The sequence below is a fragment of the Eumetopias jubatus genome, unplaced genomic scaffold (assembly GCF_037043125.1).
Source record: "Eumetopias jubatus isolate StellerSeaLion01/CBP00866 unplaced genomic scaffold, mEumJub1_p1.0 scaffold_3, whole genome shotgun sequence".
Taxonomy (NCBI): domain Eukaryota; kingdom Metazoa; phylum Chordata; class Mammalia; order Carnivora; family Otariidae; genus Eumetopias; species Eumetopias jubatus.
In genome coordinates this window covers 19,728,549-19,755,977 of record NW_028274809.1, presented here as the reverse complement: position 1 = coordinate 19,755,977, position 27,429 = coordinate 19,728,549, and the positions used below count along the sequence as shown (strand labels likewise).

The window sequence follows — 27,429 nt, the reverse complement described above, 5'->3', positions numbered from 1 at the left end:
CTTTTTAACATTGTCATTATTGCTACCATAAAATATAATTTCTCACTCTGAGGGATCGGATTTATTTTTTTTTTTTTAAAAGATTTTATTTATGTGAGAGAGTGCAAGCAGGGAGAAGGGCAGAAGGGGAGAGAGGGGGAGAAGCAAACTCCCCGCTGAGCAGGGAGCCCGACGTGGGGCTCAATCCTAGGACCCCGAGATCATGACCTGAGCCGAAGGCAGATGCTCAATCAACTGAGCCACCTAGGCGCCCATGAGGGATCTGATTTAAACACTGTCTCCTCCCATATCTTCTTTTGAAACTTTAAGCAAATTGCCTAATCTCTTGTTCACTTCCATTTTTAAAAAAAAGATATTTTGAAGAATATTCTGGCCCTTACAAAGATATGAGGATAATTAAGCTAATTTAATACTTCCCTTTGGCATTATTTAGAAAGTGTGTTTTCTTGGATTATCATCATTATGTAGACACCAAAGCCACATGTTGAGTCATCTCCAGACTTAGGAAAATAATTTCCCTTTCAATCTTATGCCATTCTTTCTGTATCTGCTGTCACATATTTATGGGTAGGAAAACCAACAGGTATTTTCACCCTTGAATATAAAGTTGTATTGAGAGATTTGGTTATTTTCTGTTTAAAAAAAGCCATCAACATCAATTTTTTAATTTACTTGATGGGGGTGTGTGTCATATTTTGTTCCCATTTATGGATAACGTGGGTCTTTTTTTTTTTTAAGTTCTAAATATCTTTCTCCTTTTCACATGGAGTCAAGATCGTTCAGAGGTGGAAGACCAACTGTCAGTACCCTGTGTTTGTGACATTTAGAGTTAACCATTAATGACTGACTTGGGCACATGTCTTGCCTCTGTTAAGCTTTGTTGAAAGAAAAAAGTTATTTGAGGGACGCTTGGGTGGCTCAGTCGGTTAAGCGTCTCCCTTCGGCTCAGGTCATGATCCCAGGGTCCTGGGATCGAGTCCCACATCGGGCTCCTTGCTGAGCGGGGAGCCTGTTTCTCCCTCTGCCTGCCTCTGTCTCTCTCTGAGAAAGAAATAAAATCTTAAAAAAAAAAAGTTATTTGAAATACATTTATCATATCCAAACCATTAAACAGAAAACAGGAGAGTGAGTCCCTCCTAAATTTTGATAATATAAACATTTTTTAAACATATCTGTTACAAGAAAAGGACCACTAACTTTAAGGAGGTTAATCTTGGAAATAAGTGTTGAGGATGACAACTAATAGCCCAAGTCAAACTTCTCATAAATGACTTTCTGGTTTTTGGTATGTAATTGAACCCATTGTTTATCCAAGTCCAGCTATTAATGAGCTGTATTAGAATATTAAACTTAGAGTTCTGTATTGAGTTCTTAAAAAATAATTTCTTCAACTTGGAAGGATCATTGTGAATTCAGTCCTATAGACCATGTAGGGCTCACTGATTCTAGAAAGAAGTAGACTGCAGTTTGAATCTAATTCTGCCATGCACTCACAGTGTGAATTTGAGTCTTTTAAACCTCCCTGAACCTGTTTCCTCTTGGAATTTTGAGAATAAAGGGAAGTAATCCACAGTGATTGGTACATTGATACAAGAATGCAAACCTAATCTATAGTGGCAGAATGCCTATCCATGGTTGTGGAGGGCTGGGTGTGGGGTTTACTAGAGAACTTTTAGGGATGGTGGAAGAGATCTATCTCTTGGTTGTGGTGGTGGTTACTCAGGTGTATAGATTTCTCAAAATTGAAATATACATGTAAAATGGGTATACTTAAAACTTTATGCAAATTAACCTCGATATAATTAACTTTTTAAAAGAGCTCTTAGGTTAGTTTCTCAGTTACAACTAAGGGCTAAATAGGATAATTTCCAAGATTTTAGAGCCGCCTGAGACTTTGGTAATCATAGTTCCCTCATTTTACCAATGATAAAATTGAGGTTTGGAAAAGTAAATGACTTATGCTAGGTCACACAATTATAGAAATGGCAAAACTGTGTTTTAAAGCCATTTCTGGCTCCCAATCCAGGGTATGTTCCACTTATTGTACTTTTGTATAGTTACATGTGAATCGAGGTCTTTCCTGTTCTTTAGCTTAATAAACAGGTTTTTAATTCTGGATCCATGGATGGGTTTCATAGGGTCTGTGAATTCTTTGAAATTATGTGTAAATTCTGTGGAAAAGAAATTATGTGCAAAACCATTTGTGCTTGTATATTTTTCTGAGGAAGAGATCCATAGATTTCATGTGATTAAGAAGTGTTAACCCCTGTTCTTGTGGTAGTATCCTGCTATTATTTTTAATGTGTTAAAGTAGTCTCCAATAGAGAAGTCGTAGGTGAATTGCTTATCAGCCACTGAACAGTATATGCTACTAGATGGAGTTCCCTATCAGCCACAGTCTCAGAAATGTATTAGTAAATTATAAATTAAAAGAATTGTAGCAATTGAATTAGGAATCTTTAGAGGTGATCTTTAAATAGAGAATGGGAGGAGGAGGAAACCTGCTATGGTTTACTCATAGTTTCATCAGTTGTAAAATGAGGATAATAACCGGGTTGTTCTGACCATTAAATGAAACCATGTTTTAAAAAGCGTACCGGGGTGCCTGGGTGGCTCAGTCAGTTAAGTGTCTGACTCTTGGTTTCGGCTGAGGTCATGATAGGGTTGTGAGATCAAACCCAACATTGGGCTCCGTGCTGTGTATGGAGCCTGCTTAAGATTCTCTCCTTCAGGGCGCCTGGGTGGCTCATTCGGTTAAGCATCTGTCTTTGGCTCAAGTCATGATGCCAGGGTCTTGGGATCAAGCCCCGTGTGGGGCTTCTGGCTCAATGGGGAGCCTGCTTCTCCCTCTTCCCCCTGCTCGTGCTCTCTCTCTCTCTCAAATAAATAAATAAAATATTTAAAAATAAATAAAACTGGGGCGCCTGGGTGGCTCAGATGGTTAAGCGTCTGCCTTCGGCTCAGGTCATGATCTCAGGGTCCTGGGATCAAGCCCCACATCAGGCTCCCTGCTTGGCGGGGAGCCTGCTTCTCTCTCTCCCTCTACTGTTCCCCCTGCTTGTGTTCTCTCGCTCTCTCTGTCAAATAAATAAAATCATAAACAAACAAACAAACTCCCTCTGCCCTGCTTGGGTAGACATGCTTTCTCTCTCAAAAATACATACCTACGTAAATAAATAAAGTGTACAGTACAGTTCTGTTTCTTATATTTTTAGGAAAGGTATACCTAAATGATCCTTGGGATTTAGAAAGAGAGTAAGATACATTTGGGGGTTTTATTACCATCAAGATCTAGTGAGATGCTGGAGTTATGCTTGGGAAATTTATTCAAGGATAATGTCCAAAGTATTTTATCAGTTGTTTGTTAGTATTAATACAGATGACCCTTAAACAAGGTGGTAACGGGTTAGGGGTGCTGACCCCACCCCCCCACACAGTCAAAAATCTGCATGTAAGTTTTGACTCCCCTAAAACTTACCTCCTAAAGCCTACTCTTGACTACTAGCTTTACTGATAACAGTTGATCAACACATATTTTGTAGGTTATAAATGTTATATACTCTATTCTTTTTTAAAGATTTTTTTAATTTATTTATTCATGAGAGACAGAGAGAGAGAGAGAGAGAGAGAGACAGACAGAGGGAGAAGCAGGCTCCCAAGGAGCAGGGAGCCCGACACGGGACTTGATCCCAGGACTCTGGGATCATGACCCGAGGCGAAGGCAGACGCCCAACCATCTGAGCCACCCAGCTCCCTATATACTATATTCTTATAATAAAGTAGAGAGAAGAAAATAAGTCATAAGGAAGAGAAAATATACTTTTAGAGTACTGTACTGTAGCGAAAAAATCCGCATGAGTGGACTTGTGCAGTTCAAACCCACGTTCAGAAGTCCTCTGTACATAAATCAATATGTAACTGAAAATATAAAAATATTTTCCCTTTTATTCTCCAAAATAACTGAACTTCTGCATGTGTTATAAAATTACCTGTTTATGTATGTGGGGGTGGGCTGTGTGTGTTAGTGTGCGTTAGTGGCTATCACTAGCTAGATTATTCACATGTGAACCATGATTTGACATAGGGAATTATGTCAGACTATCTCACTGATTTCCTCATTTAAATGATTATCATGTACTTTGTAATCTCAGTTAAGTCAAAAATTTCTCTTCACATTCATGGTACTGATTGTTTTCAGATTCTGCTGAACTCACAGCAGTAACATTTAATTTTTGTCTATGATGTTTACATGTTCCCTGTCTCTTGTCTAGGTCACAGGAAATAGTTTTTTTGTTTTTGTTTTTTGAAAGTTATCTTTAGATCAGACCTAATCTTTCTGGGAGGTGAGCAGCAGCCTTAGCAAAGCAGTTAAGAGAGTAGACTTTGTTGCCAGGCTACCTGGGTTCAAATTTTGGCTTTGGCACTTAAGTGTTAAATAACTTCTCTGTTCCTCTATAAAATGAGGGTGGTGACAAGTATTTATTTAGGACAGTGCCTGACAGAGTAAACACTATACGTGTTAGCTCCCATTTTTATTTTCAGAAGTAATTGTATTTATCCCGTAACAAACAGGTATTCAGTGTGTTTAAAGTAAGTCCTGCTATTAAGTTGGGAGCAAAATTCACCAGGGATGATGTGAAGGAGGGTCCTTATCCCAAGTATTTCCTGGAAACAAATTGCCCTCACTGCCTTCCCATTGCTAGAATGGCTACAGAGCCCCTAGTTCTCTTAGAACCAAAGCCCTGTGGAGGCTGCAGCTCCATAAGTAGCCTCAAAAGTTGGAATATTGCTGGCAGCAGGTGCCCGTGACCTTAGGTACCCAAGTTGTCACCAGGCATTGGCCCTCCAGGGTGTTAACATCACTGCAGGGGCACCATCTCTTTCCTGGAGTCAGGCCAGCTCTGGAAATGGACTGTGTGGGGGTGGGGCCTAGTGTCCAGAAGCCATGATATGCTAGACTGGTGGCTACAAGTCCATCCTTTTGTTGTTCATCTGGGTCTCCCCAGGGCAACGTGAGGATAGGGATTCCAGATACAAGTTACAGGCTGGCTCTAGTGGGGGCAATAGAGCTTACTGATGGTGGTATTAGGGCGACAGAACTTCAGGGAGAGTTGAATGAGTAATGACTAATCAGGATAGGTACTATATTCCTGGAGGAGTGTCTCTGAGGCCCCTTTAGTTACTGGATTGTGGGTCGTCCAGGAGACTGGGCAGGAAACCCAAAGCTAAAATTTTAGCCCTTGTTTCCACTAAGCTTTTAAGGTGATGTAATACTCTAAATAAACATACCCTGTCTTCTGGTGGGAATTACATTTCCAAAAATAATTTTTTAAGTTGAGGGCCTATCTGTAGCAGCCTGGAAAGGGCAAGTGCTTGGTCAGTACTGCTTTTGCTGTTGGGGGATGGGAAGAACTACCCTGCCCTTCAGATTGTTGCTTCGGGAGCCTGTGTTTCCTTGAGGAGCATCACTGATGGGAGTTACAAAGCACCTTTCAACAGATTACTCTGAGGCACTTAAAGAAGACTTGAGCTGCGTGGTATTTCAGTCCATTTAGCAGAACACCTTGTGGTTCATTCTGTCAAGCGAGTGAAATGATAAACATTAAGCTAAAAGCTTATAATCAAGCTTCCATTTATAGAAGGCTGTTGTTCAGCTTGGGTAAAGTAATTGTGAGTACACCTCATAGTCTGTCTTAACTTTTGTTCTTCAGCAAAGATGGTTGTCCTTTCTGTTCCTCATCTTTCCGTCTGTACAATGGTAAGGTCATCATTCTGTCACACTAAGGTATAGTGGGAACAGGTAAATACCCTGGGAAGCTGTGTGATGCAGTTCAAGAAGGCACTGGAATATGCAGTTTCATACTTGGGTGAATTGAGCAGGTTAATTTAATTCCTCTGAGTGTTAGTGATCTCTATAAGTGTAGTTGCCTTTTTTCTACCTACTCACCCTATCTACCCATCTATTCCCCTTGCTTGGGGGAATTAAGTGAGAAAATACTGGAAATAGAGAAAATAGAGCTAGAAATCATGAATATGTTAGGACATGAGAGCTAGAAATAGCAATGGTAATCATTTTTCTAGTCTATTATCTTATTTTCCAGAGAAGAGTAATTAAGGAACTTAACGGAGGTCACAAGGCTGTTTGACAAGTATGGAGAATTATGAAATGTTCAGGTTTTTTTGGAATGGTGTGATGCTTTGGCACAATAATGAAAGAATTCTCTGTATGGCCCCTACATGAGTAAGTAATGAATGATTCTGAAAGGGGTGGAGGTAGAGTATGTATAAGAATCATTAGAAGCTAGGGAGCTTTTCCAAATTACATAGTTTTTCTGTTCCGTGGAGGCGGAGGCTGGAATTACTGGGGAAGGACCAGCAATGGGTGGGGAGGGTGTAAATTTTTTTTCTTTCAGAGACTATTATAGCCATATGCTTAAAAAAAAGTTTAAACTATGCAAAAGATTTTATAGTATGCAATGAAAAGTAAATTAGGGTGCCTGGGTGGCTCAGTTGGTTGACCCCCCCCAACTCTTGGTTTCAGCTCAGGTCATGATCTCAGGGTCTTGAGATTGAGCCCTGCATTAGGGTCTGCGTGAGAAGTCAGCTTGGATTCTTCCCCTTTCCCTCCCCCTTTGCTCCCTCCACCCCCTCAGCCCCCCACCCCCGGCCTCATGCACGCAGCACATGCTGTCTCTCCCGCTCGCTCTCTCTCTCAAATAAAATCTTAAAAAAAAAAAAAAAAAACTCCCATCTAGGTTCCAACCTTGGCAGTAATTACAGTTTTTTGTTGTAGTTGTTACTGTTAGGTTTCCTACGTGTCATTCTAGAAACATTGTATATAAATATATAAGAATACACTTGTGTAGGGGCGCCTGGGTGGCTCAGATGGTTAAGTGTCTGCCTTCAGCTCAGGTCATGATCCCGGGGTCCTGGGATCAAGCCCCACATCTGGCTCCTTGCTCAGCAGGCAGCCTGCTTCTCCCTCTCCCACTCCCCCTGCTTGTGTTCCCTCTCTCGCTGTCTCTCTCTCTGTCAAATAAATAAATAAAATCTTAAAAAAAAAAAGAATACACTTGTGTATATTAATGGAAGCATATATATGGTTCTGTATTTTTGGGTTTTTTTATCTAGTATCAGCACATGTAGAGCTATTTTTTAAAAAGGGCTACATAATATTACAAATAAAGATGTACCCATCCTTAGTTGATAGATATTTACTATTTCAAGTTTTCTGCTTTTAAAACAGTGCAACAGTAAACATTCTGGTATGTCTTCAGTACAGCCCAAGTGTACCTATGGGATAAATTCCTAAACATAGAATTATTAAAGGATGTATGCATTTTAGATTTTGATAGATTAACTTAAGTGTATGTATTTAGAAAAGCTCCTCTGGTATTTAGGAAAAATATATTCCTTCTGAAGCAAAGTAAGACTTGGTTTGACTCTAATGAAATTCACATGTTCACTTTCTTGTTTTTACTTAAAGCCGGTGCCTACTGCATTGGCTCAGGTAGATAGAGAAAAAATCTATCAGTGGATCAATGAGCTGTCCAGTCCTGAGACAAGGGAAAATGCTTTGCTGGAGCTGAGTAAGAAGCGAGAATCTGTCCCTGATCTTGCACCCATGCTGTGGCATTCATTTGGTACTATTGCAGCACTTTTACAGGTGGGTATATATCTGTGAATTGCAGTCCAGTCCTGTTCATCACACTTCTTTCTCTCTGCCTTTGCTCAAATGATTTTGAAGACTTTAGTAGAATGATTCTTTAAATGTTAGCATTTGTAAGAATCTGTTTTGGAAAAGTCTAAGGTGCTTGTCAAAATGCAGGTTCATAGATTTTACCCAAAAGATTTATTTAGTCTGAGATTAAAAATCTGTATTTTTCAACAAATCATGGAATACTACATCAAAAACTAATGATGTACTGTATGGTGACTAACATAACATAATAACACAAAAATTATAATAAATATGTAAATAAATAAATAAATAAAATGAAAATCTGTATTTTTAGCAAGCACCTGCCCCGTTCTTAGGTCATTCTGATGCAGGCAGTCTGAGAACCACACTTTGAGCAGCACGGCTTTAGGAATACTACAAGACATTTCTAGGTGACAGAGGAGAAAAGGTGGAAGGTAAAGTATAAGAACTGCAGGGTATATTCTGGTGAACAGAAATGTTAAGATATAGATATAACAGCTGTAGGATTAGAGATAGGTATGCTTCTACATTAAAGAATAAATCACTGATGTGGTTCTGACTATAATGGTCATTTGTGAAGAATAAATTGATACAGTATAATCCTAAGATACCAAGATAATGGAATACTCATCCTTTAAAGTATTGTCTAAAATTCCTAATAATTAATTTTTCAAATCTGTTAAATAAATTTATATTCAGTTCCTACTTCATGTAGCCAAGAAACTAATCTTTTTTTAAATTAAAGTATAATTAACATTAGTTTCTATTAGGTTCAGGTATTCAATATAATGATTCAACGATTGAATAATTCTGTACTCACTGCTTAATACAATAAGTGTATTCTTAATCCCTAAAACTAATCCTTTTTATCTTTACATTTTCAATAAAAGTTTTACAATTAAAATAAAAAGAATTGTTTACAGCAGATCATCCCCTTTGGACAGAGAGTACACATATTCACTGCTGTTTGTACGTATCTCCATGCGTATACTCCTGTTCTTATCTCTCCCTGTCTGCAGTTGCTACCTGACCAAACTCAGACTTCTTTATGAGTCAGTGTGGTTGATTTACTGACACTTGCTATCTGGCCAACTATCTTATCACTGTAACTCAAAACAGGGTGTTAACAAAAAGAAGGGATTATAACAATAACAGCCATAGCCCCTCAAATGAAGGTCTCAGCAGATGCTGGGTATAAGAGGAAGTGTAGGTGACCACATTTGACTCCAGAGGAATCTTCCTAGAGACCTGCGTAGAAATGTCTCATAGTCTCAGGTATATTTGTGATGAAAAAATAGGACCATTATTTGTTTATTTTTGCTCGCACTTTGATGTTTCAGTTCTTGCAAGATATATGGAATTACGGGTTGGGGGTTTGTAGGGTTTTTGCTTTAATGCCATGGAAATTAATTTTGAAGTAGTTATTTATTCATCTGGTGCTGGTTTCCATTTTTTAGGAAATTGTAAATATTTATCCATCTATCAACCCCCCCACCTTGACAGCACACCAATCTAATAGAGTTTGCAATGCTCTGGCTTTGCTGCAATGTGTGGCATCACACCCAGAAACCAGGTAAGCGCTTTGATGAGCCTGGTGATGGAGGTTTGTATCAAATACGGTCTTTTCTGAATGATGAGAGGAAGGGCATGCAGTAGGAGTAGGAAGCATGTGTGTGGATGTGGATCTTCAGGATTTTCATTTGCTTTTTTTTTTCCTGAAGAATTTCTTTCTCTAATTAACCAAGTTTTCATGTAGTAACAGTACAGTATTGTTTAACATGTTCTTTTATAAATTTTTTTTGCCTTTTTTTTTATTGTGGTAAAATCTATATAACATAAACTTACCATTTCAACCATCTTTAAGCCTAGAGTTCAGTAGTATTAAATATATTTATAATGGGCAACCATCCCCACCATACATCTCCATAACTCTTTTCACTGGATAAAACTGAAATGATACCCATTAAACCATAACTCCCCATTCCCATAGCCCCTGGTAACCATCATTTTCCTTTCTGTCTCTTTGATTTTGACTACTCTAATACCTCAATTAATTGGAATCATTCAGTATTTGTTTTTTTGTGCTTGGCTTATTTCATTTAGCATAACATGCATATTATAGCATATGTCAGAATTTCCTTTTTAAGGCTGAATGATAATCCATTGTCTCATTTACTTTTGACCCATTCATAGCAATGAACTTTAAATGAGTGTTCACAGGGCCTGTGGCTGGCTCAGTCAGTAGGTCATGTGACTCTTGATCTCAGGGTCATGAGTTCAAGCCCCACGTTGGGGGTAGAGTTTACTATTAAAAAAATAAAAATAAAAGAGTGGTGTTCACATCTCAAGAAAGGTCAGGCATGTAGATATTTGTCCCTCCTGAATCCATGGTAGGCATCACTATGTGAGGCACAGTACATGGCATTCACTAGGAATTCAGTAAATATTTGAACCCAGCATTTTTTTTTCCCACTGAACCTAGATTTGGCTTCAGAATCTTTCTTAACACAAAATCCTAGGCAACCTTGTAATAGATCAGAATTGGTATGCCAGTTGACCTGCTTCATTTGACAAGAAAAGGGAAATCCTGTTCAGTAATCTGTTTTGTGACCTTTACGGTTCTAAGGCACTTAACAGTCATCTTACTGAAGTCTTTTGTTTCTTTATCAATTACAAAATCTGAGTGCTAGGTTGGCACTGACATTGCAGAACTTTAGAGAAGTTACTATGAAAATTATTCTTAAGCACTTAAGAAAAATGCAAGAGTACTTTGAGTTTTAAAAATTTAGAGTGCTTTTCCACAACGTTAGTTAACTATAAATAATACAAAGTAATAGATTGGTTCTATATTAGTTGCCTGACATATTAGCTTCAGATTACAATGTTTTTAGAGGGGCACCTGTGTGGCTGAGTCCGTTAGGCCTCCAACTCTTGGTTTCAGCTCAGGTCATGATCTCGGGGTCGTGAGATCGAGCCCCAAGTTGGGCCCCACACTCAGCATGGAATCTGCTTGAGATTCTTTACCCTCCCTCTCCCTCCCCTTCTGCTCCTCCCCGTCTGCGTGTGCTCTTTCTCTAAAATAAGTAAATAAAATCTTTAAAATGTTTCCAAATACTTAGTGTATCTGAACTGCTCTAACAGAAAAAGAACGGTATGCATTTAAACATAGCCGATAAATCTGATCATGGCTGCTTTGTTTTCTCATCTTGGTTTATAAGGTTTTGTCTGACTGTACCTGTGAATATTATTATTCAGTCATAAATTAGGTGAGGGAAGGCACCTAGGAGAATCTTGTGGGCACTTAATGGCATTTTATGACCTATTAAAATCCACAGTTGGATATTTTATCAGTTTTTGAGGTACTTGGTGCTGATTATAGGGAAAATCGTGTATTTTCTTAAGCATAGACCTACACTAGATTTTTTTTAACCTTGACGTTGCCATTTTGAGCTAGATTTTGTGGTGGGGGGAAGGGGGTGAAAGGGGGCTATCCTGTGCACTGTTGGATGTTTAACAGCATCCGTGGCCTCTGTTCACTGGATGCCAATAGCACCCCCTTGGTTGTGACAACCAAAAATATCTCCAGACATTGTCACATGTACCCTGGAGGGCAAAATCACCCCAACTGAGAACCACTGGTCTAGACTAATGACCAGTAACTCTTTTCTGGAGATTCCTTGGTTAGGAATGTTACAGGCCTTACAGAATGAACTACCTGGAAATTGAATGTTCACAGTCCTTAGAAATGAACTCTGGGCCCTGATTGGGATTATTTTTTTCTTCCAGGTCAGCATTTCTTGCAGCACACATCCCACTTTTTTTGTACCCCTTTTTGCACACTGTCAGCAAAACGCGGCCCTTTGAGTATCTTCGGCTAACCAGTCTTGGAGTTATTGGTAAGTTATTGGGGTGATTTTGCAGGTCTGAAATCTTCATAATAGTGATCTTAGGTGTTTTGTCTTTTATAGCTTTTGTTCACCAATTGTTTGTTTTTGTCTTTGAGGTTGAGTCTATTTTCACTAATAAATGAGGACATAATAATGAATAAATAGTAATAAACAACACATATTTATTAAGTAATAAGTAAATAAGTAATACAGTGGTTCTTATCAAGTGCCACTCTGAGTGTTGTTAATAAAGGTATGAGACCCAACATTTGGGATTAAATTCAGCATATGTGTAGAAACAATTACCGGAACCATAGGGAGAATAAAGAACAAGCTGAAGTCAACAAAGAGTAGTATTACAGAGATGAGAATTTGAGTTGTTTTTTTTGGGATGCCTGGGTGGCTCAGTCTGTTAAGTGTCTAACTCTTGATTTCACCTCAGGTCGTCATCCCAGGGTTGTGAGGTTGAGTCCCATGTCAGACTCCGTGCTGAGTAGGGTGCCTGCTTGGGTTTCTCTCTCTCCCTCTCCCTCGGCCCCTCCCCCCCACTTGAGCCCACACACTCTCAAAAAAAAAAAAAAAAGAATTTGCATTGTTTTTTTTTGTTTTGTTTCTCTTTCTAACTTCTAAGTTGTCCTCCCATAACTACAGATGTTTGTCCTCTATTGCACCTAGTTGAATTTTTCTATGCCAAAATTAATGTTCCTACATATATTTATTATGGGAGATGTGTCTAAAGTACATTTTACTCAAGAAAATAATATATTAGCTGTTTCAGATCTCAGACTCCCAGATAATAAAGACCTGTCTTTGGATTTGTGAAAAATAAATATATTCAAGAAGGTTTCTTTCCAAATTCCCCTCAATGTCTTTATCTCATAGTTTTCACATACTGACCAAACCATGAGAACATTGATTGTACAAACTTTGTTTTCTTCGGTTATTGTTTGTATGTTCAACCTGTGTTCATATCCCTATGATTATAAATTATGGGTCAGGAAGTATACTTTAAAAGTTTAGTACTTCTATCGCTTCTCAGCATTTTGGCTAAGATCAAGTGTAGTATCTGTTCCTATCAGTTTAAAAGTTTAGTACTTCTGACACATATTTCTCAGAGACATTTTATTGTACATTTAAGGAGTAGCTCCTATCTCCTATACTCCAAATTAATGTTACTGTGTTTTACATCCCATCCAAATATACTCTATATAGAAACATTTTCCCCCCAGTATATTGCTGTTTTTAAGCTATGAAAATTTCTTATATAGGATTTAAAACATGAACAAGGTACCAGCCAAAAGAAAGCACTTCTATCCTTAATTCTGATTTAAATCATCTTACTTCTGTTGGTTTTTTGACCATGACAGTTAGATGATCATTAGGAGATGTTAGGATAAAGTTAACTGTAGGGGGATAAAAAAGATATTGGGACAGTGTTAAGCCATTGTCTACCCTTGCATATATTTTCCAAAAGTTAATTTCTCCAAGTCAGTTGAGAGTACAAGCAGAAGGTAAATATTTGGGCCTAGACTTTTTGCTTACAGTTCAAAAGTTATCAGACAGGTTTGAATATAAATGAAATGATACATAAGAAATTAGAAAATACTTGAAAATGAATAAAATAAAAACATAGTAGAACTTACAGGATGTAGCTAAAGCAGGGCTTGGAGGGAAAATTATAGCATAAAATGGTAATACTAGAAAGGAAGAGAAGTCATCAATTTCAAAGCTTTCCACTTTAAGAAAACTAGGAAAAGGAGCAAATCAAATTAAACAGAAGGAAGGAAATAATAAAGGATAGACATCATTGAAAATGAGAACAGAAAAACAGTAGGTAAAATCAATGAAACCAAAAGCTGACCTTCTTTTGAGATATAATTGACATATAACATTGTATTAGTTTTAAATGTACAGCATAATGATTTGATATATGTATATATTGGAGAGTGATGACTACATTAAGTTAACATCCATCACCACACATGCACTGGCTCAGTTGGTGGAGCATGGGACTCCTGATCTTGGGGATGTGAGTTCAAGTCCCACATTGGGTGTAGAGATTACTTAAAAATAAAATCTTAAAAATCCATCACCACACAGTTATAAAAATTTTTTTTCTTGTGATGAGAACCTTTAAGATTTATCATCTTAACAACTTTCAAATATGCAATACAATGTTGTTACTGTAGTTACTGTACATTACATCTGCAGGACTTATTTATAACAGAAGGTTTGTACTTTTTGACCACCCTTACCCATTCACCCATCCCCAATTTTTTACTGAAAAAAATTCAATGGAATTAATAAACCTCTAACCAGATAGACTGGGAAAAAAAGAGAAAACACAAATTACAAGTTCCAGGAATGAAAGGGTGTATGTTATACAGACTGTACAGACATTAGAAGAATAATGACTACTGTTAATAACTGTGCCCATAAATTTGATGACTTGGGTGAATGGGCAAATTTTATGAAAGTTTCATTCTGCCGGACTCTACTCAAGAAAATAGATAATTGGAATAGTCTTACGTCTATTAAATTGTTTTTGTAGTTGAAAACCTTCCATTATAGAAAACTCTGGGCCCGAGTGATTTCACTGATGAAGTCTACCAAAAATTTAAAGAAGAAATAATACCAATTCTACAAAACTTTTCCAGAACATAGAGGCTTCTAAACTCTTGGTGAGGCCAGCATTAATTACTCTGATAATAAAACCAGAAAAAAAACATTATAAGAAAACTATAGGCCAGTATCCCTCAAGAACATAGATGTAGAAATTCTCAACAAAATGTTAACAAATCAAGTCCAACAATATATAAAAAGGATCATCATGACCAAATGGGTTTATCCCATAATTGCATGATGGTTTAACTTTCAAAAGTCAGTCGATACAGAGGTGCCTAGAGCGTCTGGGTGGCTCAGTCCTTAAGCTTCTGCCTTCGGCTCAGGTCATGATCCCAGGGTCCTGGGATCTTGAGCCCCACATCGGGCTCTCTGCTCAGTGGGAAGTTTGCTTCTCCCTCTCCCACTGCCCCTGCTTGTGTTCCCTCTCTCGCTGTCTCTCTCTCTCTGTCAAATAAATAAAATCTTAAAAAAAAAATACAGGGGTGCCTGATTGACTCATTTGGTAAAGTATGCGACTCTTGTTCTCAGGGTTTGAGTTCAAGCCCCACATTGGGTGTAGAGATTACTTAAAAATAAAATCTTAAAAAAAAATCATCAGTCAATATGTATCAATGGACTAAAGAAGAAACAACATATGCCCATTTCTTTAGCTTAAAAAAAAAAGCTTTTGATAGTATTCAGCATCCATTTATGATTAAAAACTCCAGCAAAGTAGAAATAGAGGGAACTTTCTCAACCCGATAAAGTTTTAAAAAATAAGTCTTACAGTTAAGATCATAGTTAATGTGAAAAACTATGTTTTGTATTCCTAAGATTGAGAACAAGGCAAAGATAATAATATATATTATTATATATAATAATACATATAATAGTGTATATCTATTATATATGTAATAAAGAATAAATATTCTCACCACTCCTGTTCAGTATCATCCTGGAAATCCTACCTGTTGCAGTAAGGCAAGAGAAAAAATAAAGGGCATACAAATTAGAAAAAAATTAGATTGCCTATTTTATGTGCTAGCTAAAACAGAAATTGAAAATTTAAAAACCTACATTTATAATAGCACCAAAACATGATGTAAGTCTTAAAAAAGATGTGCAAGATCTGTAGCTAAAAAACTACAAAGCAATGATGAAAGAAATCAAAGAAGACCTAAATAAATGGAGATATATCATGTTCATTAATTGGTATATCAATGATTCGATATTGTTGAGATGTCAGTTCTCCCCCAAACTGATATATATGTATATTTAGAACAATGCCAACAAAATCCCAGCAGGATTTTTTTTATATAGAAACTGACAAGCTGTTTCTAAAATTTATATGGAAAGGCAAATGAACTAGAATATTCAGGGTTTTTTGTTTTAAAGATTTATTGATTTTAGAGAGTGTGTGTGAGCCTGGGGAGGGGCAAAGGAAGAGCGGAAGCAGAGCGCAGAGCCCAACATGGGGCTTGATCTCAGGACCCTGAGATCATGACCTGAGCTGAAACCAAGAGTCGGTCATTCATTCAACCAACTGAGCCACCCTGGCACCCCTAGAATATCCAGTTTTTAAAAAGAAGGACAAAGGTGGAAGATGTACATTACCTGATTTCAAGACCTGGAAAACCATTTGTCAAGACAGCATGGTATTGGAGAAAAGCTAGACTTGTAGATCAATGGAGCAGAATTGGGGAGTCCAGAAATTGACCCATAGAAATATGATTAATTCATTTTTGACAAAGCTGCAAAGAATTTAGTGGAGAAAAGATAGTCTTTTCAATAAATGGTGCTGGAACAATTTGATATCCATATGTAAAACAATGAAACACGATCTATACTTGTACTCTATAAAAATTAACTCCAAATGGATTTTAGACCTACGTGTAAAGTCAACATGAAATAGTAATTGGACATCTGCTTTAGGCCATATTAGTAAATTATGGTATATGCTGTTTGCTATGGTGTTTAAAGATGTAGCATTTGTAGATTGCCAGTTCTTGTTACATGATACTCCTTTCTCTTCTGAAGTAAGTGATTTTAGTTGTTACAGATCTGATTAACCTAGGCCTTTCATATAAAAGCTAGTTGATACATTGGGCAGCTTGGGGATTTGTTTAATGGAGTTCTGCTTCCCTCTATACAGAATGGAGAAGATTAACACTGAACTGTGTCTGTTACCTGGTCAGTGGTGTCAGGTTAGAACTCAATAGAATTGGGATGAATTTTAAAAATCATTTGTTCCAACTCTTATTTTATAAACAGGCCTATAAAGAGAAGGTAACTCTATCAAATTTAGGTAAACTAGTTGTGGAACTAGAATTAGAGTTGAGGTGTGTTTGTGTGTGTGTTTCTTGTTTGGGTACACCCTACCATGTTTGCACTCTTTGGAGAGAGTGACAGTTAACCAAGAAGCAATGTTTGTTTATGTCCATTGTGCAATAGGGATTCAAACTGACACCGTTTCTTTGCTACCTGGGAATATCCCTTTATATTGATACAGAATTCTTCTCTCTAACCTAAAATAAATGGAGAATAGATGGTGATATTATTGTGTGGTTGTCTACCAGGAGTAATAGAAAAATGATTCAGAGGGCTGACCTGCTGCTGACTGTGTGATGGACCAGAATTGGTACCTGATCTTTGAAATGCTGGTACAAGCAACCTGTGCTTTCTCTTCCTCTTTTTTTTTTTTTTTTTTTTTTTTAATAGCAGTATGAATCTGATCCTCTGACATGGACCCTAGTTTGTGTTCTCTGTTATTTAAGTTCCACAACTAGCTGGATGAACCCTACAAAGTTCATTTTAATTAAAAACCTGACTCTGAAATAATTTTGTTTGTCCATATTTTCTTTAGGGGCTCTAGTGAAAACGGATGAGCAGGAAGTAATCAACTTTTTATTGACAACAGAAATTATCCCTTTGTGTTTGCGCATTATGGAATCTGGAAGTGAACTTTCTAAAACGGTATGTGCTTTTTCAACATAGTTTCTATATTGTGTTGGCTCTTGGACTATTTATGGTCCTAGGATCATTTTCTGTGTCCCTTCAGGCTTCTTGAAACTTCTATGTATTTATTTTTTCTTTCAGATAAAAATTGTTAAAAAAGGATCATTTAAAAACCCCAACCCTTAAGAGGAATATAAAGTTAAACACTTAATTTCTCCCTTTTCTCTGAAACTACTTCTCCAAAGGTATATTATTCGAGACTTTTTTTGTTTTAATTTATTTATTTGAGAGAGAGAGAGAGAGCGTGAGCAGTGGGGGAGAGGAAGAAGCAGGCTCCCTGCTCAGTAAGAGGGGACTTTTTTTTTTTTAAGATTTTATTAATTTATTTGTCAGAGAGAGAGAGAGCACAAGCAGGGGGAGTGGCAGGCAGAGGGAGAGGGAGAAGCAGGCTCTCTGCTGAGCAGGGAGCCTGACACAGGGTTCGATTCCAGGACCCTAGGATCATGACCTGAGCCAAAAGCAGACACTTAACAGAGTGAACAACCCAGGCACCCCCTAATCCAGACATTTTTTATGCATACTCAAGTGTATACTATACGTACTTGAGCTTCTACTTACTTTGCTCCTTAACTATGAATGACAACATGGCTGGGTATAAAACTCTTACCTAATTTTCCCTGTCAGAACTCTGTTGTCATGGCTTTGTTGTCGTCTGATATTGAATATACAGTGAAATCTTGGGCCAGCCTAAGTTTTTCCTTTTCTTGGTGAATTTGCCTTTTCTGTGTGGATGTCTGTAAGCTTCTTTTATTATTTTTTAGTTCATTTGATAATCTTCTATCAGTTTTTTTTTTTGGAAGAGCCTACTCTTTGTGTCTCTTGTTAATTTTTATAGTTTTTAATTTGTTTTGGCCTCTCCAACAACATCAGTTATGCTATATTGTATATCTTTCCTATCTTTTTTCCCCTTCTAGTAGCTTTCTGCTTTTTTATTTTATGTCAGGTGATTTTCCTCAAGGCTACTTTCGATGTTGCTGACTATTTTTAGCAATATCCTACCTCTGCTTCTAAAGTATGCTCACTCATATTGAATTAATTTTTTAATTCAGTGAATAATGCTGAGTTGGATATAAGCAGATGTAATGATTTTTAAATTTATTTATTTATTTAAGATTTTATTTATTTATTTGACAGAGAGAGACACAGTGAGAGAGGGAACACAAGCAGGGGGAGTGGGAGAGGGAGAAGCAGGCTTCCCAGGGAGCAGGGAGCCCAATGCGGGGCTTGATCCCAGGACCCTGGGATCATGACCTGAGCCAAAGGCAGATGCTTAACGACTGAGCCACCCAGGCGCCCCTAAAATTTTTTATTTTTAACATGCAATACAGGGGCAGGGCGCCTGGGTGGCTCAGATGGTTAAGCATCTGCCTTCAGCTCAGGTCATGATCCCAGGGTCCTGGGATCGAGTCCCGCATCGGGCTCCCTGCTCCTTGGGAGCCTGCTTCTCCCTCTGCTTCTCTCTCTCTCTCCCCCTCTGTCTCTCATGAATAAATAAAATCTTTAAAAAAAAAAAAACATGCAATACAGGGGCACGTGGAAATCAGAGGAACACATGGCTCTTGATCTCAGGTTCATGAATTCAAGTCCCATGTTGGGTATAGAGATTACTTAAAAAAATAAATGAACTTTAAACATATGATACACATATAAAGTAGCAAATTCAGGTAGTACAAATAAAAATAAGTCTCCTACCTCAGCCTCTCAGTTCTCCCTATAGGTAACCAGTATTACCACTTTCTTGTATCCTTCCAGAAGTAGTTTATATGTGTGCATGTTACAGTTTAATTCTGTACTGATTTTTTTCCGTGGTTCCCCTCTCACTTCTCATGTGTTTTCAGCTCTTCTTTGAAATTTTTATCCTCTTTGAATTTTTTTTTGATGTTTTTTAAAATCCATGTTTTCTTTGATTTCTTTGAAAATGTAGGTAATTATTACTTGTTACCTCTTCTCCGGGTATATCTTTGCAAAAGTTTTCAATTGGGAGCAATTCTGTCTGAAATCACTATTTGTTTAAAAATAATGGATGGAAAGAGAGGTGGTAGGAGCTCATGTTGGGAGCTTTTAAATCAAATATTTTATCTCCAAATATTTTCCATCCCATTTACCAGTCTGGTAGATGTTTGTTAGGGAGGTATTTATACCTCTGTATTCATTTTTCTGCTTAAACACATAAAAGGTAAGTGACGTGTGGATCTATGTGCATGTTTTTCCTCTCTCATTTCTTCCCTAATTTTAGGGAGTTTTGTTAATTTCAGTGGATTTCTGGGACAAGATCAGAATGGATACAACTGTACTCTGTCATCTTACATTAGTGGTTGCCTATAAATAGGTTTTCAAGTTGGCTTCTTGTGGACGGGGTAGAAAAAGACCGCTTTCTTTTGTTACATCTCTCCCTTTTTCAGGAACTCCATTCTAATGATCCCTCCCCTACTTACATTCTTTGTGTATTACTTGAGTTAATCCATTCTGAATGCATACAGGTTCCCATTAGCTTGCTTATATGGCATATCCTGTTTGGTGTGATGACTAGCTCCTGGCTACCTTCCTTTGCTCCATGTAAGCAGAAACCTTACCACATTTGCTTTTTATGTACAATATGTAGTCTAACACCTTACTGTAATAGGTACTCAGTAAAGCAGAGGGTCTCAACCTGTGAAGTGGTTTTTGTTTTTATTTTTTGAGGGGAGGATGGGTGTGCGGGCGGGGGGTGGGGGGGGAGCCGAGGGAAAGAATCTTAAGCAGTCTCCATGCCCAGTGCAGAGCTCAACTCGGGGCTTGATCTCACAAACCTGAGATCATGACCTGAGCTGAAATCAAGAGTCAGACACTCAACTGTCTGAGCCCCCCAGGCGCCCCAGTGAAGTGTTTTAAAAATGGAGATGCCCAGGCCCCATCTCTGACCTCCTGAATCATTCTCTGTGATGGTAAAGTCTGGACATTGGTGTTTTTTAAAAAGTCCCCCTAGGTGAGTGTATGGTATAACTATTTTGGAGACTATTTGGCAGTATCCACTATCAACATAATCCTGCGCTGTGACCCAGCAGTCCCACTCTTGGATATATCCAAGAGAAATGAGTTCTTGTGTCCATCACAGTATGTATAAGAATGTTTATAGTAGCCTTATTCATAAAAGATAAATTATAGTATAGCCACAAAATAAATTCCACAGTAATTAGGAAGAATACTGATATATAGGCAACATAAATGAGTTCTTGTGTCCATCACAGTATGTATAAGAATGTTTATAGTAGCCTTATTCATAAAAGATAAATTATAGTATAGCCACAAAATAAATTCCACAGTAATTAGGAAGAATACTGATATATAGGCAACATAGATGATGCTCAGAGGGATTATATTGAGCAAAAGAAGCCAGCACATACATGAATTCATACTGTATGATTCCATTTATGTGAAAGTCAAGAATAGGCAAAACCAATTAGTGGGGGTAAGTCTGAATAATATTTACTTCTCAGGGAAGGGTTTTTTTTTTTTTTTTAAGATTTATTTATTTGAGAGACAGCATGCACAAGCAGGGGGAGGGACAGAGGGAGAGAGAAACAGACTCCCCACTCAGCACAGAACCTGATGTGGGGCTCGATCCCAGAACCCTGAGATCATGACCTGAGCCAAAGTTGGACACTTAACCTACTGAGCGCTCTAGGCACCCCGCTCAGGGAAGGGTATTGACTGAGAAAAGGCACAACGGAATCTCCTGGAGTGCTGGAAATCTTTTATATTTTAATCTGGTTGTGGTTCATAAATGTGTATATAGGTAAAAATGTATATGCACTATACACATTTTACTGTGTATATTTCCTCTTGCTCCCATAACAAATACCACAAACTTGGTGGCTTAAAACAACACAAATATATTTTCTTAGAGTTCTGCAACTTAGAAATTGTAAATCAGTTTCACCAAGCTAAAGTCAGAGTGTTGGTAGGGCAACATTCCTTCTGGAGCCTCTAGGAGCATCCCTTTTTAGCTTTTTCCAGCTTCAAGAATTACATTCTTTGGCTCATGATCCCCTCTTCCATCTTCAAAGCCAGCAGTGTAACATGTTCAAATCTCTGTGCTCTGTCATATCGCCTTTTCCTATGTGGTCAAATCTCCCTCCACCTCTCTCTTATCAGGACACTTGTAATTACATTTAAGGCCCTCCTGGATAATCCAGAATGATTCATCTCCCCAAGATCTTTTTTTTTTTTTTAATTTGAAGTAATCTCTACGCCGAACATGGGACTTGAACTCACAACCCTGGGATCAAGAGTCATGTGCTCTTCCAACTGAGCCAGCCCGGCACCCTTGTCCCCAAGATCCTTAACCACATTTGCAGAGTCCCTTTTGCCATAGGAGGTAGCATTCACATACTTTGGTTACTGGGGCCTGGATATCTTTGGGGGCCATTATTTAGCCCAACCACAATTTTATACCCAAGTAAAATAGTAAAATAAAATAAATAATTGCCACAGTTGGTTCTAATGAGCAGCCAAGGAAGGGAATCATTAAAATAATTGTTTGACTTGAATTAAACTAGTATTTTTTAGTCCCTTCTGTGCAAGAGTTAATGAGTTTAAATTGAGGTATTCTTTACTATTGCTGAAATAGTGTTAGAAGGGAGGCTTCAAAATCTTAATTATTAAAGATCTTTTAAGAGTGGGAAAAGCTTGGGGCACCTGGGTGGCTCAGTCAGTTAAGCAACTGTCTCTTGATCTCAGTTCAGGTCTTGATCTCAGAGTCATGAGTTCGGGCCCTGCATTGGGCTCCATACTGGGCATGGAGCCCACTTTAAAAAAAAGTAGGTGTGAATAAATTGTACACACATACACAACACGAATAGGAAAAGCTTTACTTACCTCATTGGGAAGAGATGAGGCACAGCTAAATTTCTAAACTCATGGCCCATGGAAAAGAAAAAAAGCTCTGTATTCAGAGTAGGTTTGGATCTCAACTCCACGACTTAGAGGCTTTGTCACTTGGGACCTTAACCTGACAAGTTATTGATTAGCAGTTATGCCTGGCACATAGTCGGGGTTCGATAACTGAAAAAGTACCTACATTTTTAAGAATCTGATAATTACCCAGAACCTACCCTTTTATGTAAAAAGAGAGTAACAGTGGTACCTACCTCATAGGTTTATTGTGAATATAAAGTGGGGCAGCTGGGTAGCTTAGTCAGTTAAGCGTCTGCCTTCGGCTCAGGTCATGATCCCAGGGTCCTGGGATCGAGCCCCACATCGGGCACCCTGCTCCGCAGGTAGCCTGCTTCTCCCTCTCCTGCTCCCCCTGCTTATGTTCCCTCTCTCACTGTTTCTCGCTGTCAAAGAAATAAAATCTTGAAGAAAAAAAAAAGAAAAGAAGAAAAAGCATGTTATGCCTTTAGGAAATATTTTGGCACATATTAAGTATTCACTGTGGTAATGCTTATTATTATTTTGATTAAGCTGTAAGTGCATATCTTGTTGACTAAGTTGTGCATATTGTCAGGGTCTCTGCTTCATTTTCTGATTCACAATTCTTCCTGGAAGATGAATTGATCATTGGAAGACAAGTCTGAGCAACATTTTGGACTCCATTTTTGTTTTTACTCCAGGTTGCCACATTCATCCTCCAGAAGATCCTCTTAGATGACACAGGTTTGGCATATATATGTCAGACATACGAGCGTTTCTCCCACGTTGCCATGATCTTGGTGAGTTCTTTTGTCTACTCGCATTATAGTTACTTCTGATCACACAGCTTAGTCCCTTTGCAGCTGACACTGAACAGCTTCCTGGAACCTTGTATAATGATTCTTAAAATATCTGATCTCTGATGTCAACTGGGATTATTTTGTGTTTGTGTGTTTTTTTTCCTACCCCAACCCATTTTGGGGGAAAACAGGGTAAGATGGTCCTGCAGCTATCCAAAGAGCCTTCCGCCCGTCTGCTGAAGCACGTAGTGAGGTGTTACCTTCGACTCTCAGATAATCCCAGGTAAACATTTACAGGATTTATAGGACTTTGGGGAAATACTCTGGTGAATAGTTGCCCCATTTCATGGCATAACTCCTGTATCTTTAGGGTAGAGAAGGGATATAACGGTAATTAGTCTGACAGAACTTGATTAAATCCTTTTAAAATCTGAAGTGCTAAGTTTTAAAATCCATCAGAGTTTTGGGGGCGCCTGGCTGTCTCAGTCAGTAGAGCATGTGACTCTTGATCTCAGAATCATGAGTTCAAGCCCCACATCGGGCATAGAGCTTACTTAAAAAAAATCCATCAGAGTTTTATCTCTGTAACTCTGTACCCTCCTCTGGAATTCCAGGGAGTCCAGACAGTTCCCAGGGAACCTTATGATACATTACTCCTGTGGTTTGAGCTTTCTGTTGCTACCCCAGGTGGTGAGAAAGAGAAGTATATTTTCAAAGATCTCTTAAGAAAGGAATGGATCCCAGAGGGTGCTTGAATTATATTTTCAGTTCTCTGATTCCTCTAAAGTCCTTGAGCTAATTATCTTATCTCCCTATGTTCATAATCTTTCTGTTAGAAATCATATATTGTAGATATAATGCATTTTAGAAATGTTTGACCTTTTGCTTTGTAAATCCATAATTCATGCTGAAAGCCACTTGCTCGGGTTCTGCTAAACCACATAATGGGGCAATTTCTGTGTTCCTAGGAATGGGGATAACTCGATTTAATGTGAACGCAGCCTTCTGCCACTGAGGTTATTCAAGCCCTAGCTATTTCTTCAACCATTTTGTCCTGTTCTTCAGTGGTTCCTGTTTTCATCAGTTTGAAAATATATTTCTTTAAACTAGTCTGAGTACAAAAGCTGTAACAAAAGCTGTAACTTTATTTAAAACAGCTTTATAAACCATTAACATTTACTGTTTTGAGGTTTTCAGATTTGACTTTCCACTGGTCATCTTTTAAAGAAAGAACTTATTCTTTTAAAGAACCGTGGGGAGGAATGGGAGGCAGGAGAAGGGTAAAGCCAAAGCCAACTTTCAAATGAACATTTGAAAGTTCACTTGATAATGTTGCTACCATAGTTTTGTTTTTACTTCTCATCTCTTACTAAGAATTTTAACTATAAAACTGAAGCAGGAGCGTCTGGTGGACTCAGTCAGTAGAGCATGTGACTTGATTTCAGAGTCATGCGTTTGAGCCTCACGTCGGGCATAGAGCTTACTTTAAAAAAAAAAAAAGGAAATAAAAAAACTGAGGTAGTTTTTGGAAAGATTCAAATTTATATTAATTTAGAATTAAAGTTCACTAATTTATCATACTGTGAGTCAGGTTGTCTTTCCCTGTTCATGTACTGATTTTGGAAATGTTCCGTTTACTATAACCCATCTATTTTTACCATGAGCATATTGACAGTATTGACTGTAATAAATCAGAAAGCAGTTTGAATTCAACTATTGCACCATTTCATTCCATTTTGCGGTGTCTTGGAATTCCACATTGAGACATCGTCCTGAAAATGTTCACAGATGACAGATCATGGAGATCTCTGAGCCCATGCCTAAGACAAGTTTTAAAGAATTGTTATGGATTCTTAAGATAACTTGACTGAACCTCATATTCCCGGGATTCTGTATATTTATGTCTAAGAAAGGGCCTTTTCCCTGTCTCCCAAATGTGGGTTTATTTGCTGGTCTCCCCGGTTGGCTTGTTTGTCTCTGACGTAGGGCACGTGAAGCGCTCAGGCAGTGCCTCCCTGACCAGCTGAAGGACACGACCTTCGCCCAGGTGCTAAAAGATGACACCACCACGAAACGCTGGCTTGCACAACTGGTGAAGAACCTGCAAGAGGGCCAGGTCACCGATCCCCGGGGGATCCCCCTGCCCCCTCAGTGATCCTCCCCTGCCCCCTTCTACCACTCCCCCGAGTTGGGGGAGGGAGGGGAAATCCTCGAGGAAAACAGCTCAGGTTTTACCGCCGACCAGGAATAGACAACCTCAATGCTGAAGTGCACTGGAGAACAGGGGCAAGGTCGCCCCGCTGGGGTGAACGGGCTGCCTCTGGGACCTGGGCTCCCTCCGCTCCTCCCAGGAGATGGGCTCCTGACACAGCAGCCTGCCACCACAGCTCCAGGAGGGTGTCCACACCAGCAAATGCTGTGTTTGCAGCGTGCCTGCGATGGCCCTTCTCCCCAACCCGGACCACCTGCGGGCAGGGCGGGGCCGTGGCTGTGGCTGTGGCCATGGCCGTGACCGTGGTAGCACGCGAGGCATGCGCAACACCTGGGACCAAGCCGGGTGGCGGTCTTTTATTTTGCCTTCCTGGAAGACTCAAGACGTGTCTCTTCGTCCTCTCTCTCAGTATTTGTTTACTTGGGTCTTTTGTTTTTGATGTCAGAGAGAGGTGTGTTTAGTGGACACCAGCTGTAATACTCAGCAAAACTTTGTCAATTGGCACTGTTTACAAGTCTGTTAGCTGCATAAGCTTAATAAAAAGTTGGTCTGGGCATTGCATCCCCTCTAGCAGGCCAGTAGCTGCATGAACTGTGGGGAGGAATGGGAGGCAGGGGAAGGGTAAAGCCAAAGGACGACAGGACCCTGCTGCCTCTCTCCCTTCCCTTTCCGTCCTTCTGCCCCCAGTTCTGGATGCCACAAGGACCCTCACCTTGTTTCTGGCTCTAGCTGCTAGCTCTGCCAAATCTCAATGCTTTTCCCTTTTTCACGTCCCTCTTATTAAACTTCAACAGACGTCTTATTAATTCATCAGGCTGTCCTGGAAGGGTATTGTATTGGGGGAGGTAAGGCGGCATGGACTTCACCTTCAACTCCAGTCCTCACATTTTCTGGATGACTTTTAAAGGTGCCTGGGATCAAGATGACAGGCTACTTGATCCCATTCTTTAGTATGAATTTCCGCAGCGCCATCTGTGTTCACGATTGTACTGGAAGTGGTATTAGCTGAATGAGTTCGTTTTATTCAGATTTAAGATAGAGGGTTTGACTCTGCTTCTTTGCTGTCTCTTTTTTTTTTTTTTTTTTTGACACATTCCCTATTGGTCTATGGGAATTACAGGGTAGCCACTAAAATACTTCCACTTGTTCATATTGAGTCAGTGAATCCCCCTGCCTTCTTTGGCACTATCCAGAGACTCGAATCTGTAACACAGTGTAAACTGCCTTGCTTTCCCCCAATCCTTCCCCCTGCCAACACCTGCTCGCTCTCTCTCTCATCCCCATCTCCAAAGATGGGATTATTAATCCAATGCTAGAGAGAGACAGAGTTTCCTGTCCACATCTCACATAAATGAAGGTATCTCCGAGCAAGTCTGGGGAGGCTCTGTCTGTAAGGAGCAAGCTCAGAGAAACCTTCGCAGAGGCAAATTTGCCAACCAAGGGCTCTTTCAAGCCCACTTTCACAAAGGGGGCCGGCATTGTTAGTTGGCTTCTGTCTCTAGAGCCGAGAAAATAGTAATGAAGTAGCCTAGATGTAGGAAGGGTAGAATAAAGCACTTACTCCCCTGCCTTCATCCTCAAGATGAAGAGGAGAACCAGGTGAGCTCTCAGTCTCAAGCCTGAAGAGAAGAGGTCTTGGAGAAAGCAGAGAACAGCATGGACTGGATAGGCGTCTGGACTTCCCTCAGCCCGTAGTTTTGTGATCTGGAGAGTCCAGCTGAGGGGTCTCTGATTTCTGCCCACTGCCTTCCTGCTGAGCCGAAGTTTTCTCATTCCCCCTCCGCTGGGGAAGCAGCTGAGACCCAGGGCCTTGCTCCCTGGGGAATTCTCTTCTCCATCTTTTGGTGTGCTGGCCACGTCACTGTGCCAATAGTGTCTTAATTCCTGTTCCATCTATTCTCAGCTGTCCTTGGACCCCACCTAGGAGTTGGGGGAGGGATGAAAATGGGTATTATTCCTTGTAGTTGATCCTGATGTCATGTGTGTATAAAGAGACCCCTCCCTTCATTTTTTTGTTTTCCATCCCTCTCACTCCCTAACAGGATTGAAATAAAACCTGTTTCTGTTTTTATAAAAACAATTTTTCCTTTAAACTGGAGATTTGATTTTGTCAATATGGAGATCTCGAGGCACTCTGGTCACATGATCCTTGTCACTCCTGCCTCTACCATCTGTTGGACACAAACACACCGTTCTGCCAAGAGGGCATTGACGGTTCCCCTATGGCTAGGTCCTTTGGGAAGAGTCCTGCTGCTGGATAAGAGCTGTTAGGGAGGCTGGGGTGGTACCCTTTATCTGATAAAATGTCTTTTGCTG

At 39.2% G+C, this 27,429-nt stretch overlaps 1 protein-coding gene and 1 pseudogene across 2 annotated transcripts in view; both read left to right on the top strand.

Annotated features, from left to right (window-relative positions):
• Window positions 1-27,193, top strand: part of CNOT9 (CCR4-NOT transcription complex subunit 9) — a 30,359-nt gene extending 3,166 nt beyond the window's left edge. Inside the window, exons 2-8 of one of the 2 annotated variants that reach the window (XM_028092204.2) lie at window positions 7,487-7,666; window positions 9,160-9,275; window positions 11,489-11,598; window positions 17,057-17,166; window positions 22,803-22,901; window positions 23,093-23,184; window positions 24,888-27,193. In XM_028092204.2, the coding sequence (XP_027948005.1) occupies window positions 7,487-7,666; window positions 9,160-9,275; window positions 11,489-11,598; window positions 17,057-17,166; window positions 22,803-22,901; window positions 23,093-23,184; window positions 24,888-25,056 (876 nt within the window). In that variant the 3' untranslated portion in view covers window positions 25,057-27,193. Of the gene's footprint in view, window positions 1-7,486; window positions 7,667-9,159; window positions 9,276-11,488; window positions 11,599-17,056; window positions 17,167-22,802; window positions 22,902-23,092; window positions 23,185-23,869 lie in introns of both variants that reach the window. The other variant, XM_028092205.2, reaches the window with a different exon arrangement.
• LOC114200200 (U2 spliceosomal RNA) lies at window positions 12,617-12,745 on the top strand (annotated as a pseudogene).
• Window positions 27,194-27,429: the final 236 nt, after the last annotated feature.